The sequence below is a fragment of the Physeter macrocephalus genome, chromosome 14 (genome assembly GCF_002837175.3).
Source record: "Physeter macrocephalus isolate SW-GA chromosome 14, ASM283717v5, whole genome shotgun sequence".
NCBI classification, from domain to species: Eukaryota; Metazoa; Chordata; class Mammalia; order Artiodactyla; family Physeteridae; genus Physeter; species Physeter macrocephalus.
In genome coordinates this window covers 49,443,371-49,468,016 of record NC_041227.1, presented here as the reverse complement: position 1 = coordinate 49,468,016, position 24,646 = coordinate 49,443,371, and the positions used below count along the sequence as shown (strand labels likewise).

Below are 24,646 nucleotides of genomic sequence, written 5' to 3'. Positions count from 1 at the left end.
CGAACCCGTGTCCCCTGCATTGGCAGGCGGGTTCTTAACCACTGCGCCACCAGGGAAGTCCCCACAGTCAATTTTATAACATCTTGTCACCCCCAAAATAAACCCCAGACCCATTAAGCAGGCACCCCCATTTCCCTCTTTTCTTCAGCCCCTGGCAACCATTGATCTGCCTTATGTCTCTGTGGGTTTGCCCGTTCAGGACATAAGTGGACTCACACAATATATGGCCTTTTGTGTCTGGCTTCCTTTACTCAGCAGAGTGTTGGCAAGGGTCATCCATGTTGTAGCTGTGTCAGTGCTTTTCTCCTTTTTTAAGGTTAGATAATATTCCACTGTATGAATGGACCACGTCTCGTTTATCCATTCATCCATTGGTGGACATTTGTCTCCACCTTTTGGGTTTTATGAATAGAGCTGCTGTGAACATGCTTTCCATGTATTTGCTTAAGTAGCTGTTGTTTTTTTTAATGTATTTATTTATTTTGGCTGTGTGGGCTCTTCGTTGTGGCACGCAGGCTTCTCTAGTTGTGGCACGTGGGCTTAGTTGCGGCATGTGGGATCTTAGTTCCCCAGCCAGGGATGGAACCCAGGCCCCCTACATTGGGACCACCAGGGAAGTCCCTTGAGTATCTGCTTTCAGCTCTTTGGGGCATATACTTAGGAGTAGAATCACTGTGCCATATGGTTACTCCCATGACTCTATGTTTAGTGTATCCGTGCTTTCTTCAGACACCTTTGCTAACAGAAACCTGAAATCAATGTCTGGAGGCTGACTGTAGGCTGTGTGGAGGGATCAGCTCAGGGAGAACAGGCTTTGTCCCACAGCACCTGCACGCTGACATGAATCCCTATCTACGATCATATTACCAGGGAGGGTGGTTCTTCTGCCTTGCTGTCTTCCTCCAGGTGCTTGGACGAGGCTGAAAAGGCACTGAGACCTTCTGTGCCTCAGATCCCTGAATGCCCAATTTGCGGCAAGCCATTTCTCACCCCAAAGAGCAGAATCAGTCACTTGAAACAGTGTGCAGTGAAGATGGAGGTTGGCCCGCAGCTCCTGCTCCAGGCCGTGCGGCTGCAGACAGCTCAGCCCGAGGGGGCCTCTGGCACACTGGCATCGAGGTGAGTCAGATGAAAAGGAAGAAAAATCAAAGTACTCTGATTTGTTTAAAAAAAAAAGAAAAAAGGTCTTTTGTAGTGTTGGAGGACAAAAGAGCCCTCTCTGATTCTGGAGATGAAATATTTCGGGAAGAAATTGGGCATAGTCTCCACAGGGACTGAGGAGGGGACAGATCTCTATCGTCGGAGGCTTTGAAATGGACCAGTTGGATTGGACTGGTTTCCACGAGGGCCTTCCTGAGATTTTCCCATCCCCACCATCCTGAGCAGCTAAGAATTTGATAATTCTCTTCACCTCATCCATTTCGTGTGGGGTACAGCATGGCTTCCAGCTCAGTGTAGTCCGATTTTCATACTATTAATGTAAGATTACTCAGCATAGCTCAACAAGTTGATGAGACAGAACCATAGGCCTATTTTTTTGCATGAATTAAATGCTTAACTGTTTGAATAGGAGGCCTTGCTGATACCCAGAAACAAGTGCTTGGCATGCAAACCACAGGCAAACAAGTGGCAGAGGGTTGCTTCCCTCCACTTTGCCTCTGCCGCTGTGAGTGCCTGGGTAGGTCCCAGTGTTACAGGGAACAGGGTAGTGCGGGCCCTGGACTTCTGCAGGTTCGGGACTTCTTTCCCTCGGCAGCTCTTGAGGGCAAAGGGAAGGCCGAGGGCAGTGGCTCTGTTTGTTCCAGCCATTGCCTTGAACGCAGGTGATGGGCCTCTGAAGGGGGCCAGTGCTGAGACTGGGTGGTCGATTCTTAGCTGCAAGCCTGTCCGTATTTTAGCACATCAACACTAGCATCACAGATTCAGAAGCCTTAAGTCCTTAGAATAGATGTCATCTAAGCCATTGCTTGCCTTTTGGCAGGACTAGACTGAAGCTACCTACTCAGATAAAATATATCTGCTTTTTAAATACCTCCAAGAAGTGAGACAAGATGTGTGTGGGTCCTTCTGGAAGGTTGTTAGAGTAGAAAACCACAGCAAACGAAGAGCCTTGCCTGCCATACGGCCAAGCCCAGGGCATTTTGACTCCGGGGTAGTCAGAGCTCCCCAGCCAGGGCACACATGCTGGTGAGAGCACCCCACTTGCTCCTGCACCCCTCGCGTGCTTTCACCTCAGCCCAGGCCCTGCCCGCTGGGCCGAGGTACAGTCTGCAGCAGCTGCCAGCAGGGCCTGGAGGTTAGGGTGGCTCCTTCCCCTCCTGGAGGCTGTGGTTATCGTGCAGGGTTCTCAGGAACTGAATTAGGGCTCGCTGAGATCTCTGAGGTGATACCTAGATTCCGGAGCCATCCCTGGCCCGGTGGAGAGCACGAGCTTTTACCCAAACCAGAGGTGCTTCCCGCACACTGCCCTGAGGTGCAGGGAAGGTGGTCCTGGGTCTGTACTCTCCATCTGTCTCACCTTTACCTCCCACCTCTCGCCCAGACTGTTGGAATTCACCAGCCGGTGTAGGTTCTCTCCAGCCAAAAAATCCTTTAAATAAATATCCTCCAACCCAAATGACATGCTGCACGTTGACCTCTGAGTCAGCTGACCACACTGGTGGCCTAACCTGGGAGGCCTTTCAGTCCTTGGGCAGAGGTGCCACCCTAGGGCCCCCGCAGGAGGGAAGGGATCTTTTCACAGCCAATGTGGCTGGGTCCGCCTCAGGGCATCTGAGGTATGGATGGGCAGAAGTGGGTGGAATCCGGGGAGCTGACTCCACCGGAAGGGTTTGGCCACGTCTGGGGTATGCGGTGCTGCTGTTGGCTTTGTGTGTCTGCCAAGAACCCTGCTGGGCAGCATCACCTGGAAGGACCCAGACCCTCCCGTGTCTGGACTGTGCTGAACTCATGGCCCAGGATCAGGCGAGCTCACGTGAGGCACAGAGTGAGCGCAGTGACTGAGTACAGAAGCTGTTGATGCTTCTGTCTGCACATTTATCCCTTTTCTCTCACCCCCCCTACCAAGGAGAAAGGGTGAGCCCTCTCGGGTCCAGTGGGGACCACCTCAGAATAGGAAGTGCTCGCACCTCTAGCCTCACTAACCTTTCAGTGTGGCTGCCTTTTAAGCCTCAGGGATCATGCTGGAGGTCTGAAGCGGAAGGGAGCCACTGCCAAGAAGGAGCCACAGAAGAGGCGGAAGATCGCCAAGCCCGAGGCGCCGTCCGAGGACCTGCTGGTGGCCATGGCTCTGTCCCGGTCCGAGATGGAGCAGGAGGCTGTGCCGGCGGCACTCAGGCTGGGAAACGCTTTTTCTGAGAGGACGAGACCGGGAGCAGGTACGTGTGGTCAAGGGTGGTGCCGGGGGAGCCACGCCGCACGGCAGCCGCTAAAGGAGCAGCTGGGGGCCTCGGGGGGAGGATGACTCCGTGTTGCTTCTGTTTGGCTCTAGAGAGGAAAAGTCGCAAGAAGAAAGCCCCCGTTACGCCCCCGCAGTTGTTAGTCCAGGACGCGGAGACCACAGGGAGACAGATGGAGGATCGCGTGGCCCAGCTCTTGGCAGAGGAGCTGGAGCTGTCTGGCACGCCACCGCTTCCTGCGAGCAGAATTTTTAAGGAAGAGCTGGAAAAGGGCAGGCGGGGTCTTCGACCACCTGGAGGAAAGCAGAACTTTCTGTGGGAGGGCAGCGCCCTGACCGGGGCCTGGGCTCTGGAATCCTTCTACACGGCCAGCCTGGTCCCTCCCCTGGTGCCCCAGCGGCCCGCCGAGGTGCGCTCCCTTCTGAGCTGGCACGGGTGGGCTCAGGAGAGAGGGTGGCGGCAGAAAGTTGGAGGAAGATGGGAGTGGGGGGAAGCCAAGGAGCGTCGTGTGTGGTCTAGTGTGTCTTCTTTCCAGCAACCAGATGGTTCCCCTGGTAGGAACAGGGAGACCACTGGTTCCCAAGTGTGTTATGTTCCTGGAGAGTTTAAAATGCAGAGTCCCAGGGCCTTCTCCCGGACCGGGTATGACCTGCTTGTGATGGGGGGCAGGAACCAGACTGGCCTATGCAGGTGTCTGGAATTGGTACTCACCCGCTTGAAGCAATTCAGACGATACTAGGAGGGCGGGGGCCCTGGGAACCCTTCTGCAGATGTGGAGGCCACAGGCATGGCCTCTGCTGTGACAGACGAGCCTGCTGACAGGCGGCAAGGGTGACAATCTTCCCAGGGTCGCTCTGGGCTGGGGCTCACACCCTTGGGGAGCCTGCTGCAGCGGCCACACGCTCACTCTGGCTCTCCCACTTCTTTCAGGGACTCACACAGGAGCCCACGCTGCCACTGGAGCTGCCTGAGAAGCCAGAGCCTGGCGTGCAAACACCCCTTGCCGTCCATGGCACCCGCCCTGTGGGCCACAGCCCCCTGAGCCCAGCGCCCTCCGCCAGCCAGAGGGAGCATCAGGCCCTGCAGGATCTCCTGGACCTGGCAGGAGAGGGGCTGAGCGCCAGCCCGTGGCCCTGCAGCGGGGGCGCAGCCGGCTCAGGAGGGGCCACAGGTGAGACACTGGCTGTCGGGGCCTCTCCTCCCTGGGACCAGGGCTGTGACAGCTGCTCAGATCCCATGTTGCCAGGCTCATCCCCAGGTGACAGGGAGAATGTAGTCTCACTAGGTGCTTTCATTTTTCCTCAAAGGTGAATGTGATTTAGGTGAGTTTGTCACATTCTTCCTTCAACTTTGACCAAGGACAGAGCCTTTTGCCAGAACGAGTGGTCATGAGGGCTGATTTCGGCTCTTTCTCTCCCGAGTCCCTCTCTGTTGGGAGTGGGTGGTGGTGCAGGTGGTCTGTGGGCAGTTCGCTTTCCATGAAGACGTCCTCGGGTCAGCCCAGGTGATGCTCTTTCCCTGGTGGTTGATGTTGCCAGAAGGTGCTGTTCTTTTAACCTGCAAATCCTCCTCTCAGGAATGGACTTGTCGCCCAGCAGCCTTCCACTGACTGGGTTTGTCCTGCCAGCCAAGGAGAAGTGCCTGGAGAGGAGTGGCCAGGCTTCGGTAAGAATGTCTGGCCCTGTCCCGGCTCCATCCATGGTCTTGGCCGAAGGGCTTGTTGTGTGTTCAGTGCTGCCAGCTCACTGCCAGCCTCCAGGCCCCTGCTCGAGTCCAATGATCCCCTTGACAGCCTTTGAACTGAGCGGGGCTTTGCCATGAGGCTGTTGTCCCTTTTGTTGCTGAACCCTGGGGCACCTCAGTAGCCCGGCCCTGGGAGCCTGCTGTGTCCTGGGGCCTGGGGAGCACCCCTGCTCGGTGAGGGTGCCTCACTTCAGCCAACGGCTCTGTGCATCCATCTCTCAAAGTTCCATTCACTCGTTCAGGACTTGCTGAGCCCTCATGTGTGAGTCCTGGAGGCCTCCAGCTAATAGTTTGTGTTCTGTGTTGGTGACGAATTGGGTTAGAAGCTGGGTTTTCCTTAGGGTGGGTGTCATCCTGTGAGTGCATTGGTATCAGCCAAGCACTTCTCACCAAGGTCTCCCTGGAGACATGGCACGTGTCAGAGAGGGACACGGAGCTCCTCGGCCAGCCCCGTAACTGCTTGGGCTCAGGTCCCATCTGTCATGGCAGGCTGGGCTGGTAGCTTCCTGTGGGGCCGCACACCGCCTGGCCAATGGAGCCCTCAGCAGGTGCTGATGCTGCCGCTGCGTCCTGGTGAGGCTGTCAAGCACACCTCTCCATGGGCTGGGGCGCCCATTTAGGCCAGGGAATTGGGTGTGATGGAGATTTTTAGAAAGGACTGGGTTTTGCTGTTCCGTGTCCCTGAGGGCCTAAAGGTAACTTAAAGGTGGAGCCCAACATTGGACCTTGTGGGGAGCAGCACGAGGCCCTGACTGGCCACCTGCACCCCGTCAGTTGGGCCTGCACAGTTAGGAGGGTGACAGATGGCAGTGGCCGCTCTCCCCCTCTTATTTCAGCTCGCCCTCGGTTTGCTGGTGGCCGACTTCGGTGCCATGGTCAACAACCCACACCTCAGCGACGTCCAGTTTCAGATGGACAGCGGGGAGGTGCTTTATGCCCACAAGTTTGTGCTCTATGCCCGATGCCCACTTCTCATGCAGCACGTAAGTGTGCGGCCAAGCTGTCTCCCCACCCCCTTCCCTCCCCCCTCCTCTCCCTCCTCCCGTCTTCTTCCCTCTGTGCCCTGCCTCTCCCTCTGTCTTCCTGCCCCCTTTCCTCCCCCAACCCCGACTCTCCTCCCACTGCCCTGGAACGTTCTTCCTCTGTTGCCATCAAGGTTATGCTTCCATGGAGAAGACAGGTTTGAGGTCAGGAAGCTCTATGAAGAGATGAGCTTTGGGAAACATCAGATTTCTTGTTCTGTTGAATAAAAATCCTTTTTTCCCCAGAATTGTTTCCTTTTCCTCTATTTGCATAATTGTAAAGTTTTATGATCAACCTTGTTAAGGTCGAGCTACTGCGACATTTCTGTGCCACTGTGCATTTGACTTGAACATCGCATTGCAGGAATCCCAGAAACTGCTGTCAGTCTCGTCAGAAAGTTCTAGTGCCTTTGATATGCCTGTCAAGAGGGGACTGACTGGGTTCTTGCGCATCTGTCACTGACTTGATTTTGGAAACAGACAAATTTTGTGGCCTAACCTGCAGAATTCCTGGCCAACTAAATGGAGCAACACTGGCTAATAATACCTGTCCTGGGACAAGCTCAGAGGCTCCCAGAACCTCCCTGAGGTCTGTTTCGCCCCAAGTCATGACTGTCTGATCGGTAACTCTTCTGTATGCGTTTCTCCCTCAGGTAAACAGTGAAGGCTTCTTTGCAATAGAAGATGGTGACATGAGGACCCAGCGCGTTCTGCTGAGTGACGTCAGCGCTGAGGCCGCCTGGGTGTTCCTGCGTTATCTCTATGCTGCGGACACTGCCCTTACTCCCCACCTGGCCCCTGACCTGAGCTCTCTGGCCCACAGGTCCGGATTGTTCTTCCCATTTACTTCACAGCTTTTGACATTAACTGACAAGGATTATCTGGTTGATGGCCTATGGGAAGGTCAGGGCTGAGTCCTTCCTGTACCTTTTAATCCCAAGTTTATACCCGGTGGTGACCTTGAACAGGGTGTATTGACTGGAAGTCTGGCCAGAATGAACACTTGCAGGAGAGCCAGGTGCTGGCTGAGGAGGGCCCCATGGCTTTCGATCCCTGGGCGTGATGAGAGGGTGGTCCCAACCTCAGCCCCCAAACACTGCCGCTCCTTGGTGGTTCTGCCACCAAAGGTGAACAACAGCCGTCCTTTCCCAAGTCCCAGAAAATGGAAGTGAGTAGGATGCTTGATCTAACGCCCATGAATTTGCACCTACCTGGTTTGTCCACACCAGTATCTCAGGAGAGGTGGCAGGTAGCTCAGCAAAAAATAGGTGTTTTACTTCCTGATAAGGCTCGAGGGCCTCTGGGATGAAACCTTTTTCATCTCTCAGGTGCATTCTTGGGAAGGATGGGCTCAGCCTCTGGGTTTCAAAGGTACCGATTAGACCACAGAGCCGTCAAGCAGGTGGCAGGCTGGTGTGGCCCTAGGCCTGGCTGACCTGTGACAGGGTTGGGTGTCCCGGTTTGCATCAGTCACAGCGCTTTGGGTGCTCTCCCGGTCACAGCACCACCCATCCCTGCCATCTCCCCTCAGCCTGCACTCGGGCCTGCACAGCAGGGTTAGTGGCCCTCCTTGAAGGCTCTGTTTCTAGAACTGAGCAGCCTGGGGCATAGCTGGGCATGAGCACGGGAACCATCTCCGTAGGGGAGCAGGGGAAAGGCCAGAATGAGTCACGGCCGTCCTCCCTGAGGGCTCCTGCCCCGAGCCTCCCGCACCTGGACACCCAGCTGCCGCCTCTGCGCAGGGTGGGGTGACACATGGCCTTCCCATTGCAGGTTTGGCGTGACTGAGCTTGTTCACCTGTGCGAACAGGTGCCCATCCTGATGGATGCAGAGGGTGGACAGCAGAAGAAGCAGGAAGACGAGGATTGTGAAAGCAGAGTGGAGACTTTCCAAGAACTCCTGCGGTCAGTGTGGCAGGGTGAAGAGGAGGAAGCAGAGGCTCTGCTGGAATCCGAGGGCCGAGAAGAAGACAGAGAAAAGGTGAATGAGGCAGAGATGGAAGAAATTTATGAATTTGCAGCTACTCAGCGAAAGCTGCTCCAGCGGGAGAAAGCTCCAGTGATGGAGGAAGAAGCTGACCAGCTCAGGGAGGACGGTCCAGTTTCTGGGGGAATCCTCACAAGCGTTCGCAATAAAGAACAGTCAGAAAATGCAGAGCAGATGGAATCATCTGGGCAAGGAAGAGATGAGGCCCCAGACAAATGGAAAAACATGAGACAGTCCACGCTCCTGCCCCCCAGGGACCAGGGTTTGGACAGGGAGGAGAAAGCAGAGTCCCCAAAGGAAGCACTGGCTCTTCCCTACTCTTCCAGCCCTGCCCGGGGTTGGGCAGAGAAGCAGGAAAGCACCTTTTTGTGCTCAGTTGATGTTGATGATGATGAACAGTCCTTTTCATCGCCTCAAGCCAGATACCCTGAACCCTCCCAGATGACAACTGATCGCAAGGAAGGAAACTGCACCGTATGGGAAAGGGAGATAGAGAGTTCCCATCCCCCTGCTCGCCAGCAGGCACCTTCCTCACACTCACCCTTCTTCCCATCACAGCCCTATCAAGGCACGAGTCCCTGCCGGCCACATCTTCGTTCTCGTCACACCAGTGACCTGTCCCTGCCAACACCCCAGTTGCAGGGCACAGCTTCCAGGGTGGCCTCCCAGAACTCATCACTGAAGCCAAAGGGGGCCAGAAGCCTTCCCATGTCACATAAGGATCCAGGCCAGAAAGACAAGGAATGTAGTTCCGTGTTGGAACACAGAGGTAAAGGGGTCCTGATCTCCCCAGAAAAGTCTCCACCCATGGATCTAACCCAGTCAGAACCTGGCTGCTTGAGTGCCAGGTCTCAGAACTCTCCATCCAGCGTGAACAGAGAAGATGAGATTATCCTTTTATTGGATTCAGATGAAGAGCTGGAGCTGGAACAAATCAAAGTAAAGTCAGTTTTGAATGGTCCCTCGGAAGAAAAGAAAGTTCTTGAAGTTAGCACCAAGTCCTCTGAGCTGTTTTCCATCATCGACCTTGATGCGGAGCAGGAACCTTCCCAAAGCCCACCAGGAAGAGAGCCCACGCTACAACAGGAGGCGGAGGGACCGCTGGGGAACCAGGGCTCTGTCGGGGGCAGAGCCCCCCAGCTGTTCTGCGACCCCAAGATCAGTGGCGACGAGGACAGCACGACAGATACCTCGTGGCTGGTGCCGGCCACCCCATTGGCTAGCAGAAGCCGCGACTGTTCATCGCAGACCCAAATCACAGGCCTCAGGTCCAGGCCTTCAGCAGACCCACTGGCTCAGCCCAAGCCCAGGGCCCTGTTAGAGAACAGGGACGAACCGGAAGCCATGAGTAAGTTTTCGGTCATAGTGCCTCAGACATCATCCTCACTCCTGGGCCCTGTCGCTCCTGGAAGCCCTGACAGCAGAAGGCAGGTCTGCAGAAGCCCGTCCAGTCCCCACCCCAGATGCCACCAGTACTTTTCTCCTCTGGCTCCCCGTCCCGTCTCAGGAGGCCTCGCTGATCTCACTGGGCAGTTCCAGAGGCACCTGCCGCCTGCGCCGAGCCCAGGGTTTCAGGCCACTGCGAGTGACGTGGTGGAGGTTGAGGACAGTGAGGAGGAGCAGGAGGTGGCCTCCCAGAAGGCGAGCAACATCCCCCTGCCGGATAGTGACCCCCCGATTCCAGCCGATGATTGGTGCTGGCACGTGGAGCCCCTCTCACCAATTCCGATCGACCACCTGAACCTCGAGTGGACCGGCCCCCTGAGCACCAGTAGCCCTGGCAGTAGGGTGGAGGGGGCCCTGGACAGTGGTGACTGCTGCTCCCCAGCACTGCTGGGCACCACCCCCATCCGAGGAAGCTGCACTGGCCAGAGGAAGGCTCAAGAGAAATCCCCTGGGGCCGGTTCCCCTGGGAGCAGCAGGCTGAGCTTTCTGAACTCAGCTCTTTGGGATGATTGGGATGGAGAAGAACAGAAGTCCCCAGAGGCTCTTCCTCTGCCCCAGACACCGAGCGTGGATGGAGCCCAGAAACTGCAAGATTTACAGACGCCAAGTGAGTAGAGGGAGGGTGTTGTCTTTTACACTGTTTTACACTAAGGGGAGTGGAGGGTCGTAACAACAGCGTGGGGCGGTGATGCTAAAGGGCCTGCTGACCCGCGACCAGCCCTCCCCTTGCCTGCCTGCCCCACTCCACGGTTGAGGAGGATTGGCCTGCTGTCAAACATATACTTCTTAGCCAGTAAGTCAGGGCTTCCTAAACCTGCCTGGATCCTGTGGCTCACCTGGGTACTTGTTCAAGATCCCTGTCTGTGGCTCCACTCCAGAATAGTGGACCAGCACCTCCGAGAGGCTGTAACAGGCACCTCAGGTGCACCTTAAGAGCAGACGTGTGGTTCCTCAAGTAGTCAAACACAGAATTGCCATTACCACCAGGCAATTCCACTCCTACATATACATTCAAAGGATTTGAGATCAGGACTCCTGTACACAAATGTTCACAGCAGCAATACTCACAACAGCCAAAAGGTGGAAACAACCCAAATGTCCATCAGCTGATAAGTGGATAAATAAATGTGGTCCATCCATAGAGTGGAATATTATTCAGCCATATGAAGGAATAAAGCACTGACACAGATACAGCAGAATGAACCTTGAAAACATGCTGCTCAGTGAAAGAAGCCAGATACAAAAGGCCACCACTTATTATATGATTCCTTTTATATGAAACGTTCAGATGGACAAAGCCACAGAGACAGAAAGTAGATGAGTGATCACCAGGGGCTGGGGGGGAAGAGAACAGGGAGTGACGGGCATGGAACTTTCTTTGGGGGATGAAATGTTTTAGAACTAGAAAGATGTGGTTGCACAACACTGAATGTGCTAAGTGCTACTGTTCACTTTAAAATTTTGTTATGTGAATTTCATCTCAATTAAAAGACCAGGTGGGGTGAGTGTGGGAGGTCTGCTGTGAGCCTTATCGGCCCCACTGGTGGAGGGACCCCACTTCCCAGCTCATTTCGGTCACAGGGGAAAATCAAGGCCCCCGGTGTTGGTGTCGGCCCCTTGAGGTGCTGCTGCCCCACCGCTACCCCCTCCAGCTGGACTGATCCAGGGAGAGTCTGGGAAGGGACCAGGCGACACTGAGCCGTGACTGGTGACAGGGAAGCAGAGCCCATGGGTAGAGCATCTGCCTCTGTCCTGCCATTTCATGTCCCCCTAAAATCTTAGACCAGCTGGGCATCACTAACCAGGTGCTTTCAGCCTTGAGTGGGCATCAGAATTGCCTGCAGAGCTTCTTAAAACACACGTGGCCGGGCTCCACCCCAGAGCTGCTGCTTCGGGAGGTCTGCTGTGTGACCAAGAATTTGCATTTCTAACAGGTTCCCAGGTGGTGTGTGAGAACCACTGCAAGAGACCTGAGACCAGGGGACCTTAGTCAGAATCTGAGGGGAGATTCATGAGGGTGACAAACTCTCTGAAATGATGTAAAGAATCTTGTGCATTTTTCACAAGACAGATCCTGTAGTTTTCATTGGCATATCAAAGGACTCCATGCTCATAAAAAGGATAAGAACCAAAGTCCAGATGTACTTAAGTTGTCCCTAAGTTGTCTTTAAAATACTGATTTTTTAAAAAATAACAGCATTATTGAGATGTTATTCACATATCATAAAATTCACCCTTTCAAATGTACTATTCAATGGCTTTTTAGTATTGTACAACTGTCTAATTCCAGGATGTTTTCATCATCCCAAAGTAAATCCCATACCCATCAGCAGTCGCCCCACTGCCCCTTCACACCAGCCCCTGGCAACCGCCTACCTGCTTTCAAGCCCTTCACAGCATCAGCACCGCATAAGCCCGTGGCCCTCACCACGTGCTGTGTGATGCTTTCCAATGGGAAGACGTGACTCCAGAGTCAAACAGTGAAGGGTGGACATCACTGCTGTCCTGGAGCGAGGGCAGCATTTCTCTGAGTGACACTATCAGGGTCAGCAGAGGCAAATCCAGGGCCCTCGTGCTGAAACGTGTGTTTCTTTTGTTCTACCCAGAAGGTGCTAATCGGAAGAAGAACTTGCCCCCTGAAGTGCCCATAACCCCGATGCCAAGGTATTCCATCATGGAGACTCCAGTGCTGAAGAAAGAACTGGACAGGTTGGTGTTGTTCTGGAAAGCTTGCTCTGAGCAGACCCTCCGTCCTGCGCCTGTGTCCAGGCTTAGTGAAGCGGGGAGCAGAACGGCACCCTGGGCTCTGGTGGCAGGAGCCTCTGGTTGGTGGGGAGGCGTGCGTGACTCCCAGCTCTCCACATACTGTTCCCCAAGTGACTCAGGGCCAAGAAATGACACTCCTCCAGGTCACCCATCAGGTGGCAGGTCTCCATGTGCCATGTGGATGGGAATGGGACCCTTGCCTTAACAGTCTGAGGAGGGAGACTTGATTTTTTAAAAGAACATCAAAACTCACATTCCAATGAATTCTACTGTTTGCCTTGGACACTGGGGAGGTCACTGCTACCACCACCACTCAGAACTCAGGGGGAATGGCCCTTCTGGAATATTCCTGAGTTAGCTCAGTGGGTATGCAGGATAGATACCGACCTCTGAATGCTCATAAGTCAGGCATTTAAGATTCAGTTACATAAAGCCACTAGTTTAATTAGTTGATAACTGTTTGCTCTTTGCTGATGTTCACCTGTTTTCCCATTCAGGTTTGGGGTCCGCCCTCTGCCCAAACGCCAAATGGTCCTGAAACTGAAGGAGATATTCCAGTACACTCATCAGACACTGGAGTCAGACTCCGAGGAAGAGAGCCAGTCCTCACAGGTGCCCTTGGAGGCTCCTTGTAGCCGGACTTACATGACCAAGACCTCTAAGGCTTCAAGGGCAGCTGGCCGCACCCAGCTGGAGGCCACTTCTGGCCCCGTTCCCCAAAGGTCCAAGGAACCTGCTAAGACCAAGGGCCCCCAACATCAAAAGATGCAGCCTGGTGGAAGCGTCCCTGCCCTGAGCACGTCACCAGCCAAGGAGGGCCCTCCAGGCCCTGATGGTGACACCCAGCTACCGGCCTCCCAGGAATCCATGGCCACCTCTGTAGACAGCAGTGACAGCTCCTGCAGCTCACAAAGGTAACCAGATGGAAGGACAGGGCCAGTGACTTTGTAGGTCTTCTGACAAGTGAGTTTTGAGAATTGGCATAAGCGAGGCCTGATGGCCAACATTCAGAAATCCCAGCTGCTTCTGGGTCTGAATGACCGGAGACCCAGGTGGGGTTAAAGGTCAGCCCCCTGTGGGCCTCCTGGGCAGACCTCTGGGGCTCCCACGTCCTCACTCACAAGCAGGGCCAGCCGAGCACGGCTGCCCTTGGCATTAGATTCTGGCTGAGGGTGCGATCCCGCTCAGGCCGCTGGCTACAGTGCCAGGGACACAGCAGCCTGGGGCTTCCTACTGCCCTGGGGGTCGTCCATGTGCTGGGCTCCGCAGGGGACACAGAAACACACTCCTTCCCTCAAAGAGGCTCCTGGTCTAGGGGTGTAGGCCGGAAAGAAGGGGTGTTGCTCGATGTTATTGTCTGGTTCTTTTCAGTTCTTCCTGTGAGTTTGGAGCGGCCTTGGAGTCTGCAGAAGATGAGGAGGACGAGGAGGGTGTCAGTGCTTCACAGGCGGCCATCCAGGTAGCGGCCACAGAGGAGGCCGTGAGGCATTACATCTGCTCCAAGCCAGCCCTCTACCGCAAGGTCCTGCTGTACCAGCCCTTGGAGCTGGCAGAGCTACAGGCCGAGCTGAAGCAGCAAGGCATCCACGTGGCCATGGGGAAGCTGCTGGACTTCCTGGACACCCAGTGCATCACCTTCACCACAGCTGCCGCCCGCAAGGAGAAGCTTGAGAGGAAGAGACGGCAGCCTGTGGGCAAGAAGATGGGGGTCAGAACCCGCGGGCCTGTCCCCCGCTCCCAACCCCTGGCCATCAGCAGCCTGTGAGGGTCTGCGGCCCCCGTCAGCCAGCCAGGCCCCCACAGTGTTTCTGAGCTTTCTGACCACACCGCTCCCCCTGTGAATAACGGCAGCACCAACCCAGATTGGCTTCCTCTTGACCTCGTATCCTAGAGTGGCCTTTGGAGTGTGTCGTCCGCTGGATTTAGGGGCCCTGGCCCCTCCCTCCATCGGTGCCCACAGTTTGTCTCCCTTTAACCCCCTTGGGCCCCAGTGTTTCGGGGGGTGGGTGGGCCACTGCCAGCTGGCCAGGGCAAGGCCTGATTCAGCTGCGTCTTCCACTCTCTTTGCCCACCAGTCACAGGTGTCCGTGTCCTGAGGTGGATGTCTGGGTCCAGGCTGCCCCTGCCCATGTCTTCCTTCTCAGCACTTGGGCTGTAATCCCAGCCTCTACCAGCAGACCAGCTGTCCACAGGCCCTGCACTGCCAGGCCCCAGGTGCTCTGCTGGCCCAGCTGTCCTGCCCAGACACCTGTCATTGTCACCAGCAATCTCTGAATTGGACAGTACAGAAGGCCCAGTACAGCTCTGAAGCCCCCAAAATAAGCACGTTCTTTGTTAACTGGTTCCACCAGTATGTGTTGTAGCCGCCTGTGGAGTGCAGGTGAGGGCTGGAAAAGAAGAAAAGTTTGGGTCTCTGCGTCCTTGTGAACGTCTTGTCTGTTTTAAATACAGTGCAGTTCGTTTTATATGATGTGCAATAAAAACAAAAAGGCTTTATAGAAACCTTCTGGATGCTGTACTCTAGAAAACAACGAGGGAAATGGGCCGTGGGGAGGGGACCCACAGTGCCCCTGCTGCCCCCACACCCGTGTCTGCCGCAGGCCTTTGCGTGTTCTCCATCTCAAGGGGGAGCCCAGGCCTGCTGCTGCTCATTCTTCTGGTTCTTAGGTACTCATTCATCCACACATTTGTGCCCCCCCGCAAAACCCCGCAAGCCTACAGTTAAGAGCCCTCAGGAGGCGCTGAGCTCCCACCCTTGAAGATCCAGGAGAGGCCAAGGCCCAGCAGCATTGCCCAGGGTTTGTTACATGCAGGCTTGGGCTGCCCATACCCAATGGGTCAGAATCTGCATTTTAACAGGATGAGTTTATGAAGCCTGCTCTGGCCTGTGTGCTGGGCCCTGAGAAAAGGGAACAGGCCGGCACTTCCGGTCATCCAGTGGAGGAAACAGACTGGCCTCTCCTCTGTGCCAGCTGTGAGGGTCAGTGCTCAGATGGCCCCAAGGGACAGCTTCCTGGCAGAGGGGGTTTGTGAACTGGGCCTCAGCGGCGTGCAGCATTCAGGGAGGCGAAATGGGGCTTCTTGAACATATACTGTGTTTCCTGATTTGTGACCAGGCAGAGGGGACCCAGCCTTCCCCGTGTCTGCTGCCCAAGGGCAGACGGCTAGAGGGAAGCCTCCGCTCAGATCACACCTGTTTGATCAGACTGAAGATGGAGCCTGGCCTGTTCTAGAAGCTACCATGCGTTTCTTGTATGAAGGGCTTGACGCCCCCTCCCAAGTATGGGCTGTGTCAGGGAAATGGAGTTAGGAAGAAGGGAGCCGACCCAGGGTCCTTACCCTGCTCACTGGCTCGCGGGGGAGACCATGCAGCTTCTGGTGCACTCCCTGGGGGGAGGCCTGGGAGCCTCACTCCTCGGACAGTGTCCTGACTCCAAGAATGCTACCAACTCCAGGTGGAAAAGGAGGTTTTCGGGGAGGGGTTAGTTGATAGAAGGCCACCAGCAGGTAAAGGCAGGGAAGGTGGGCCTGGGGACTGAAGACCTTGGCCCATCGGGTCTGTGCAGCGCATCCCCAGAAGCCAGCAGGGGTCAGCAGTGGGCCTGGCCATGGCTCAGCTAGTGCAAAAGCAAGGAAAGAGGGTTAAACCAGCCACTAAGAAAAGAAACCACCACAGCCAGAGAATCGGCGGCACCCGGGAAAGCATGACCTTTACAGAGGATTTAAACCTGACTCAGGAACTAGAGAATTAGGTCCAGCTAACTGGTACTAGAGAATTAGGTCCAGCTAACTGGTTGAAAAGGAGCCGATGATGAGCTGCCCTCTCCCAGCACCCACAGGGAGCCTGGAGGAGCCAGCGGCCATGGCCTCGTGGTGGGCAGCGGGCACAGGCCTTCCTGTGCAGAAGCTCTGCCAGTCGCCATGGGGACTCAGCATAGGAAGAACATGCGCTGGGCTCCAGGGCAGCGGAATGTTCACCCATCAGTGAAAATGATGAGACACCCACGCTTCACTGTGATGTGACCTCCTGGGTCCCGCTTCCTGTGGCCTGGCCTCGGCCTGGACATGGTCACTCAGGGCAATCAAAGGACAGCCACAGCCCAGCTTGAGCAGGGCCCCAGCAAGGGGGCCTTGCAGCCTGCACAACCCCAGAGAGGCCCCTGCAGGCAGGAAGCCTCAGGTTTTTGCTGAGCTGGGAAGGGCCTGCCCAGCTGACCACAACTCTGGGTGGATAGAAAGCCCCAGAGTGCGAATGAGCACGGGAGACCTCACCCCAAACTTACGAAAACCCCCAGGAGAGTCAGGAGAAGGCCCCGAACTTCTTAGAGGAGCCGGCAGAGGGAGACTGGGGCCCAGCCCTACCCAGCCATGGGACATCCCTTCTAGGTGGGGAGGAAAGGTGGGGGGCAGTGCTGACTCAGGGGTGCCCCGAGATTCCCCACAGAGGATGCTGTTTCCTTTTGTGCTCAGGATCCATCGACCCTGAGCCGTGGAGGGAGAAGCAGAGGGGCCTCCTGGTCTCTGTCGTGTGACAGATACCCACCCGGCCCCTGTGGTTTCCAACATCCTGTGGGCGGCCTGCTCTCAAACGCCTTTGCTGCACCTCTGGCCAGGGCTGCAGCCGCCAGTCTGCACTCTGCCTGCCTGAAGCCTCAGCAGGCTTCTCCAGTGTAGCCACCGTGTGTCCCCCCAGCACCTGGCAAGCGCTGATGGAAGGGACAGAGGGAGTGAGGGGGGAATGGGAGGATGGCATTCTATGAAGCACTTCTGATCTGCCGCCTTGGTACCCTCCCCTCCATCACCCATGCGGCTCTTGAGGACAGGCTAATACAAGCACACGTCCCGCCCCCTCCCAACTCCCCTCACACACAAGCTGCTACATGCACTTGAACCTACTACTCTCCTGCTCTACAACCATTGCTGGCTCCCACCTGCTCGCTGAGAAAATCTGAGGCCCCATCACTTTGCTCCCACTTCGTCATCTGCTTCTCTCAGTGGCTTCACATGAGGTGGTTTGCTCCCTGTCACCAGAGGCTGTCCTGTATTTTTCCTCTATTGTAACTTTTCTCATGTTGTTCACTCTGGGCTGTGTCCTTCCCCATCAATGCAGCGCACGTGCTGAGGTCCACCTCCAGGGGCCTGGGTGAACTGCCACATTCTGCTGTTTCAGGTGCAGCTGACCTGCCTTGGGGGCCCTTGACTCAGGAAGACACTGTGGGGTACAGCCGGGACAAAGGTGCCTGTTGGGTGCTAGAGAGAAGGAAAGCAAGGGCGGTTAGAAGAAGGGGTGAGGAGGGCCACACACCATATCAGAGCGTGCCGACCTAGAGTGGCAGGATGCAGTTCCAGCCCCAGCGAGGTCAGCTGCCAGCTGTGTGGCCTTGAGGAAGTCACGGAATGCCCCCACGCTTGCCTGGTTTCCCTACCACCCCCCAAAAAGCAAAGGTCTGCTGATGGTGAGTCTGTTTTCCTTTGTGGCCTTGGTTGGACCACTTTCCCCTGAGCATCAGGTCTGCAGGGGCACTCAGTCCTTGAAACAAGACCCTGGTGTCACCCCTGCCTCTGACTTACAGTGTGGTGACAAAGCCAGAGAGCTGGCCCGAGGCAGCTGCAGCTCACTGATTTGTCTATAAGGCTGTTGGCTTTTGAAATCAGACAGGAAGGAGGGTTGAGGTGGAGCCCGGCACAGGAAGAGGTGAGGAGCCCCGGCTGCTGTGACAGCCGGTGGGCTCGGGGGAGTGCGGGAGCTGGCAGGCCGCGGCCCTGCTGCCCTGCACGGTCAGCACCTCCTGATCCCTCCAGACAGGGCTTCACTCCTGCCCTGGACAGATCCTGACGGCTTGGGGACCAGCTGACCAGCCACAGAGATTCCCAGGACATCCTCACACCCACCCAGCTGCCTCTGTCCACTGGAGCAGGGCTGAGCCCAGGAGTGCTGGGATGGACGCCCCCCACCGGCCTCCCAGCTTTGGCATCCTTGGGGCAATAAGGCCCGGGAGGTAAGTCAAGTCCAGACTGCCTCAGTGCAGGATGGGGGAGGAAGAGGAGACAGCTGGCAGAAAGGACCATGACTTTGAAGGCCTGAGCCACCCTGTGGAGTGGTGGCTGGGGCAACTCCAGGAAGGTGTCCCCATGGGTGCCGGGAGCTGCTGGGAAGGACTAGATAACGGTGTGAAATAAGCAAACAGATGCCTAAGGACAGCCCACAATGGGCCAAGGTGACAAAGCCCAGCACCCCAGGTATCAATGATGGGACAAGAGGAGCAGGAAGTAGCTGGAAAGTGCTGCAGGCAGGCAGAGGTGATGTTGAGCAGTGCAGCCCAGTGGTTAAACTTGGAATCAGCAGACCTGGGCACCATCCTAGCATCCCCCTTCCTCCCTTAAGATGGAGGAGACAATACCAGACCTGCCCAGGGTTCTGAGGACCAAGGGAGGTGGTGCAGGTGGGGTGGGGGTCTATCACCCAGTGCCTGCTCCATAAATGTCACCCTCATGTTGGGTGAGCAGTCCCCAGGGGCCTCTGCCAGCTGCACCCTCGGATGGAGGTGAGGTTCATCATCCTGAGAGGGACGGTAATCACAGAGGCTTTCTCAGAAGAGGCGCCATAGAGCTGGTCCAGGGTGGCTATTGGTCATAGGGCTCTCCCCTGCGGCCAGGCTCCTGGGTCCCAGGGTTTTTCCCCATCCCCTCAAAGGACGCACATGCTTTCTCTGAGCCCTAGGGCTCCCCCTTGACCATTACAGGGAAACCTGCAGCTGGCTCCCAGGTTGGGGTGCAGGCTGGACACCTCCTCCTCTGTCCCAGGGGTGCCAGGATCGCCAAGGTTGAGCCTGTCCCGGTCCCCAAGAGGGTTCCAGGGCAGTGAAGTTAGGAGAGCCATGTCTCGCGGTGAAGGCACTGCTTCCTCCCTCCTCTGGGAAAGGCTGTTTGGTCTCAGGTGGTCAGCGGTCATGGTCGGGGGGGCCACCTAAGAGGGCTGAGAACTGAAGTCTTGGGCCCTGGGGGGCAGGGGTGGGGGTGGGAGTCAGGAGACAGGAACATCCAAGAAGCTATGGCCTGGGACACGGGCAGCCCAGGAGGGAGGGCAGCACTGCAGGCCCCACAGTCACCAAGTGCAGGTGGGCAGAGCGGAGGCTGGCTGCTCTCACACAGGCCTGGCAGACGGGACTGGGGCCCCTGGAAGGAAAGCGTAGTTCAAGCCAGGCCTCGTTGGCAGAGACAATGAGGAAATAGGGGCCTGGGCCTCAGGGATGAGACAGAAGCCCAGCTATGGAGCCTGAGGGACAGGGTCTGAGTGATTCCAGCACAAGGGCACGCAGGCCTTTAGCTGTGTCCTGCCCCATGGATGAAGCACTGGAGGATGCATGGGAGTGGGGAAGCCCTACTCCAGGGAGGTGGCCGTGGACCCCCGGCCCTGCGTCTGGCCTTGCCCTGCCCACTACAGCACAGACCCTCTGCAGACTGACCGCCCTCTGGCCCTAAAAGCCCCCATGGCGATCCAAGGTCCACCCGCCCTCAGTCTTCTTCCCTTTAAGCTGGGCTCTCAGGCCTCCTGCTGCTCACCGGAGACTGTCTACACTGGGCAGGGTCTACCTGGCTGTCCCTGGTGGCATGTGTGGCCACTGAACGTCACCCTGCTCAGAGGTCTGTGGTAGGTTCCACCCTGTGAGGGTGGCATCTGGGGCTGCAAGCAGGGCTGTCCACACAGGTGGCCAGGTAGCCACCCTCAGCCGCTGCTGGCCCTAGGAGGTCATGGGAATGGTGTGGCTCCTGGGCCAACTGCTGGGGTCTCCTCTTCTGTTCTTGTTGGGACAAGGTGTCCAAAGGTGAAGGCCAGGCTGGAGGGGGCTCTTATCTGAGTGGGCCCTGAGTAGGGGTGCCAGATAACAGAACACCCTGTTAATACTGAATCTCAGATAAAGAATGAGGTTTTTTTTTTAAGTATAAGTATGTCCCAAGTAGTACATAAGATATACTAAAAATTATTTGTTGTTTGTCTGAAATTCAAATTTCACTGGGTGTCCTGTATCTTAATTTGCTAAATCTGGCAACCCTAGGCGAGGTCAGTGGGGCAAGAAAGATGGGTGTCTGATCAGGAGGGAATGTTGGCCCCACTGCTGAGTGGCTGATGGGACCCAGAGGCAAGGAGCTCGCCCTCCCACCTTCCCAGGCACACGCAGGCCAGCCTCTTCCTCCCGCTCACTCTCGCCTTCTGCTGTCCCTTCTTTGTCACTTTCCTAGCCTCTCTCTGGCCCAGTGGTTCTCAACTCTGGCTGCTCATTAGAATCACCTGGGTAGCTTTAAAATGCATCCATGTAGGGACTCTACCCCAGACCAGTGAAATCTCTGCGCAGCTGGGCTAAGCAGTGGCTTTTTAAAAATAGTGCTCCATAGAATGACCATAAAATCCAGCAATTCCACTTCTGGGTATACACCCAAAAGAGTTGAAAGCAGGGCCTTGAACTGCTATTTGTACTCCCACGTTCATAGCAGCATTATTCACAAGAGCCAAAATGTGGAAACAACCTAAGTACAATATCTATTGACGAATGAATGAATAAACAAAATGTGGTCCATCCATAAACTGGAATATGATTTAGCCTTAAAAAGGAATGAAATTCTAATACCTGTTACAACTTGGATGAGCCTGGAAAACATTATGCTCAAAGAAGCCAGATGCAAAGCGACAAATACTGTGTGATCCCACTTACATGAGGTACCTAGAGTTGTCAGATTCATATAAACAGAAAGTGGTTACCAGGGGCTGGGGATTCAGTGCTTAATGAGTACAGAGTTTCCATTTGGGAGGATGAAAAAGTTCTAGAGGTGGATGGTGGTGATGGTTGCACAACACTATAAATGTACTTAATGTCACGGAATTGAATGCTTAAAAAATAGTTAAAATAGTAAATTTTATGTTATGTATACTTTACCACAATAAAAATTTTAAATTAAAAAAATATATAGTGCTCCAGACAATGTCCTGCCAGAGCTGAGAGGCACTGAGCCTGGCCCTTCTTCAACATGGTCCTGCGTACTCCTGGCCACCACCCCACCCCCACCAAAGCATAGTCTGTTACCTGGTAGGTGTACCTGGACATCCAATCCAGGAGGTTGTGTCCAGCCCTGGGCCACACCCTGACATCACCCTGAGAGCAGGACAGAGGCCTGAGTGTCCCAGCTCATGCACTAAGAGGTTGAAGTAACAGTGCCTCATTTGGGTTTACATACATTTGAACTTTTAGATAGCTGCTAGCATAACATTCTCTAAATTGAGGTATAACTTAGACAGTAAAGTGAGCTCAATGGATTTTTATATATGTGTACGCCTGTGTGTACACCATCCAGATTAGTAGATAGACGTTTACAGCACCCTAGAAGGCTCCCTCATGCCCCATCCAGTCAGAACCACCTCCAAGTATAACCACTACTTTGACTTCTATCTTTTCAGATTGGTTTGGCCTGACTTTAAACTCCCTACAAATGGAATCACAAGAGTGTCTCTTTTGCGTCAGACTTCTTTCACTCACAATGTCTGCGAGAGTCAGCCATAGTGTTGAGGATATCAGTAGCTTATTCTGTTTCTTTATGATGTAGGATTTGATTGTATGAACATTCCAAAAAAAATCTCAATCTTTTATTGATGGACATTGGTTGTTTCCACTCTTCTGGACTTTATGAATAAAGCTGCTATAAATATTCTGATCTGGGTTTTGGTGGACATAAACACTCGTTTCTGTTGGGTATATACCCAGGAGGGAAATTACTGGGTCACAGAAATATGCATATTTAGTCTTATCATTACCAAACATTTTTCCAGAGTGATCTTAATTTTCATTTTCTGATTACTAATGATATTCTCTGCAGTGACATTCTTTCAATTTTGGGCTCAGTTTATCATCAGGTGTCTGTTTCTTACTGATTAATTAATGTGTTGGGGATATTGTCTCCTAGTCAATGGTTTGCTTTTTCACCTTTTAATGCTGTCTTCTAATGAACAGATATTCCTAATTTTAATGAATCTCAATATATTGTTCTTTTCTTTCATGGTTAGTGCTTTTGGTGTTCTGTTTAATCTTTACCTAGACCAAGTTCAAAAAGATATTTTGATCCTGTATTTTTTCTAAGGCTTGACTGTGTTAGCATTCACATTTAGATCTATGATCCAGCTTGAATTAATGTTTTGTGTATGGTGTGAGGTAGAGGTCAAGGTGCACTTTTCCCATATGAATATCCCATTAGCCAGCACAATTTAATGCCCACTGAATTGCAGTGGAGGCCTTGTTATAAATCAGGTGCCCATATATGTGTGGGTCTGTTTCTGGACCCTCTATTCTAGTGCACTGGTCTATTTGTCTGCCCTTGTACCAATACCTATAGCTCTATACTAAGTCTTGATATTGTGTAGTGTAAGTCCTCAGGCTTTGTTCTTCTTCTTCAAGATTATTTTGTCCATTTCAGGGTCTTTTGTTTATGTTTTAGAATCAGCTTACCGATTTCCACCCTCCCCACCCCCCTCCAAAAAGCCTGCTGGGATTTTGATTGGGATGTCAATCTATAGATCATCTTAATAATACTGAGTCTTTCATCCATGAATATGGCAAATCCCTACTTTAGGTCTTCTTTAATTTCTCTTAGTATTGTTTTATAGTTTTCAGTGTGGAGGTCATGCAAATTTTTTTGCTAGATTTATTCTTTTTAAAATATTTATTTATTTATTTGGCTATGCTGGGTCTTAGTTGCAGCACGCAGGATCTTTGTTGCAGCATATGGGATCTTTAGTTGCAGCATGTGAACTCTTAGTTGCAGCATGTGGGATCTAGTTCCCTGATCAGGGATCAAACCCAGGCCCCCTGCATTGGGAGCGTGGAGTCTTAGCCACTGGACCACCAGGGAAGTCCCTAGATTTATTCTTACATATTTGACTTTTTAAATGGTATTTAAAATTTTTACTTTTGACTTGAGTGTTGCTAGTAAGTAGAAATATAACTGATCTTTTTGTGCATTGATCTTGTGTCCAGAAACCTTGTTAAGTTCATGTATTAGTTCTAATAGTTCTATTGTAGATTCTTTTGGATTTTCAAAGTATACAGTCATGTCAACTGTGAATAGTGACAGTTTTATTCTTTCCTTTTCCAATCTTGATGTCTTTTATTTCTTTCATTTGCCCTATTGCACTAGCACCTACTTTAAAAAAAAAAATCATCAACTAGAAGAGGTCACCCCGGGGAGTGGAAGTGAGGTATATACTTTACTTACTTTTGTATTATTTAAATGATTTTAATGTTTTACTTTTATAATTCTATAAGCAATCTATTTAAATGAGGGGAAGCAATACACATTAGTTAGCAAAATCTAAGCAATCAAAATTCACAAAATAAGAAACAATTCCTTAATCCCACTGTCAAATATTTCCAGCTAATCTCTAGCCAGACAAAAACAGTATCCTATTTTCTTTTTGAAACATAAAGGTATCCTATCATAATTCTCCTCTGCACATTGATTTTTTTCCCACATAAAAATACATTGTAGGGCTTCCCTGGTGGCGCAGTGGTTAAGAATCTGCCTGCCAATGCAGGGGACACGGGTTCGAGCCCTGGTCTGGGAAGATCCCACATACCGCGGAGCAACTAAGCCCGTGTGCCACAACTACTGAGCCTGCACGCTGCAACTACTGAGCCCACGTGCCACAACTACTGAAGCCTGCACGCCTAGAGCCCGGGCTCTGCAACAAGAGAAGCCACTGCAATGAAAGCCTGTGCACCACAACGAAGAGTAGCCCCCGCTCACCACAACTAGAGAAAGCCCGCTCGCAGCAACGAAGACCCAATGCAGCCAAAAATAAATAAAATTAATTAATTTTAAAAAATACATTGTAAACCATACAGGAAGCTCAACAAACTCCAAGTAAGATTAATTCAAAAAGACCCACACCAAGACACATTATAATCAAACCTTCAAAAAAACAAAGACAATCTTGAAATCAGCAAGAGAGAAGAAAATCATCACACACAAGGGATCCTCAATAAGATTATCAACAGACTTCTCATCAGAAACTTTGGAGGCCAGAAAAGAGTAGGCTGACATATTCAAATTGCTCAAAGAAAAAAACCTATCAACCAAGAGTCTTATATCCAGCAAAACTGCCCTTCAAAATTAAGGGAGGGGCTTCCCTGGTAGCGCAGTGGTTGAGAATCCACCTGCCAGTGCAGGGGACACGGGTTCTATCCCTGGTCCAGGAAGATCCCGCATGTCGCGGAGCAGCTAGGTCCGTGAGCCACAAC

At 53.4% G+C, this 24,646-nt stretch overlaps 1 protein-coding gene across 2 annotated transcripts in view; it reads left to right on the top strand.

Moving 5' to 3' along the window:
- Positions 1–14,848, top strand: part of SLX4 (SLX4 structure-specific endonuclease subunit) — a 21,868-nt gene extending 7,020 nt beyond the window's left edge. For both annotated transcript variants that reach the window (XM_007112680.4, XM_028499130.2), the window contains exons 6-16: positions 907–1,119; positions 3,169–3,377; positions 3,491–3,807; positions 4,329–4,569; positions 4,975–5,063; positions 5,978–6,124; positions 6,817–6,986; positions 7,937–10,203; positions 12,203–12,305; positions 12,860–13,276; positions 13,734–14,848. In XM_007112680.4, coding sequence (XP_007112742.2) covers positions 907–1,119; positions 3,169–3,377; positions 3,491–3,807; positions 4,329–4,569; positions 4,975–5,063; positions 5,978–6,124; positions 6,817–6,986; positions 7,937–10,203; positions 12,203–12,305; positions 12,860–13,276; positions 13,734–14,127 — 4,567 coding nt within the window. In that variant the 3' untranslated portion in view covers positions 14,128–14,848. The remainder of the gene's footprint in view (positions 1–906; positions 1,120–3,168; positions 3,378–3,490; positions 3,808–4,328; positions 4,570–4,974; positions 5,064–5,977; positions 6,125–6,816; positions 6,987–7,936; positions 10,204–12,202; positions 12,306–12,859; positions 13,277–13,733) is intronic.
- Positions 14,849–24,646: the final 9,798 nt, after the last annotated feature.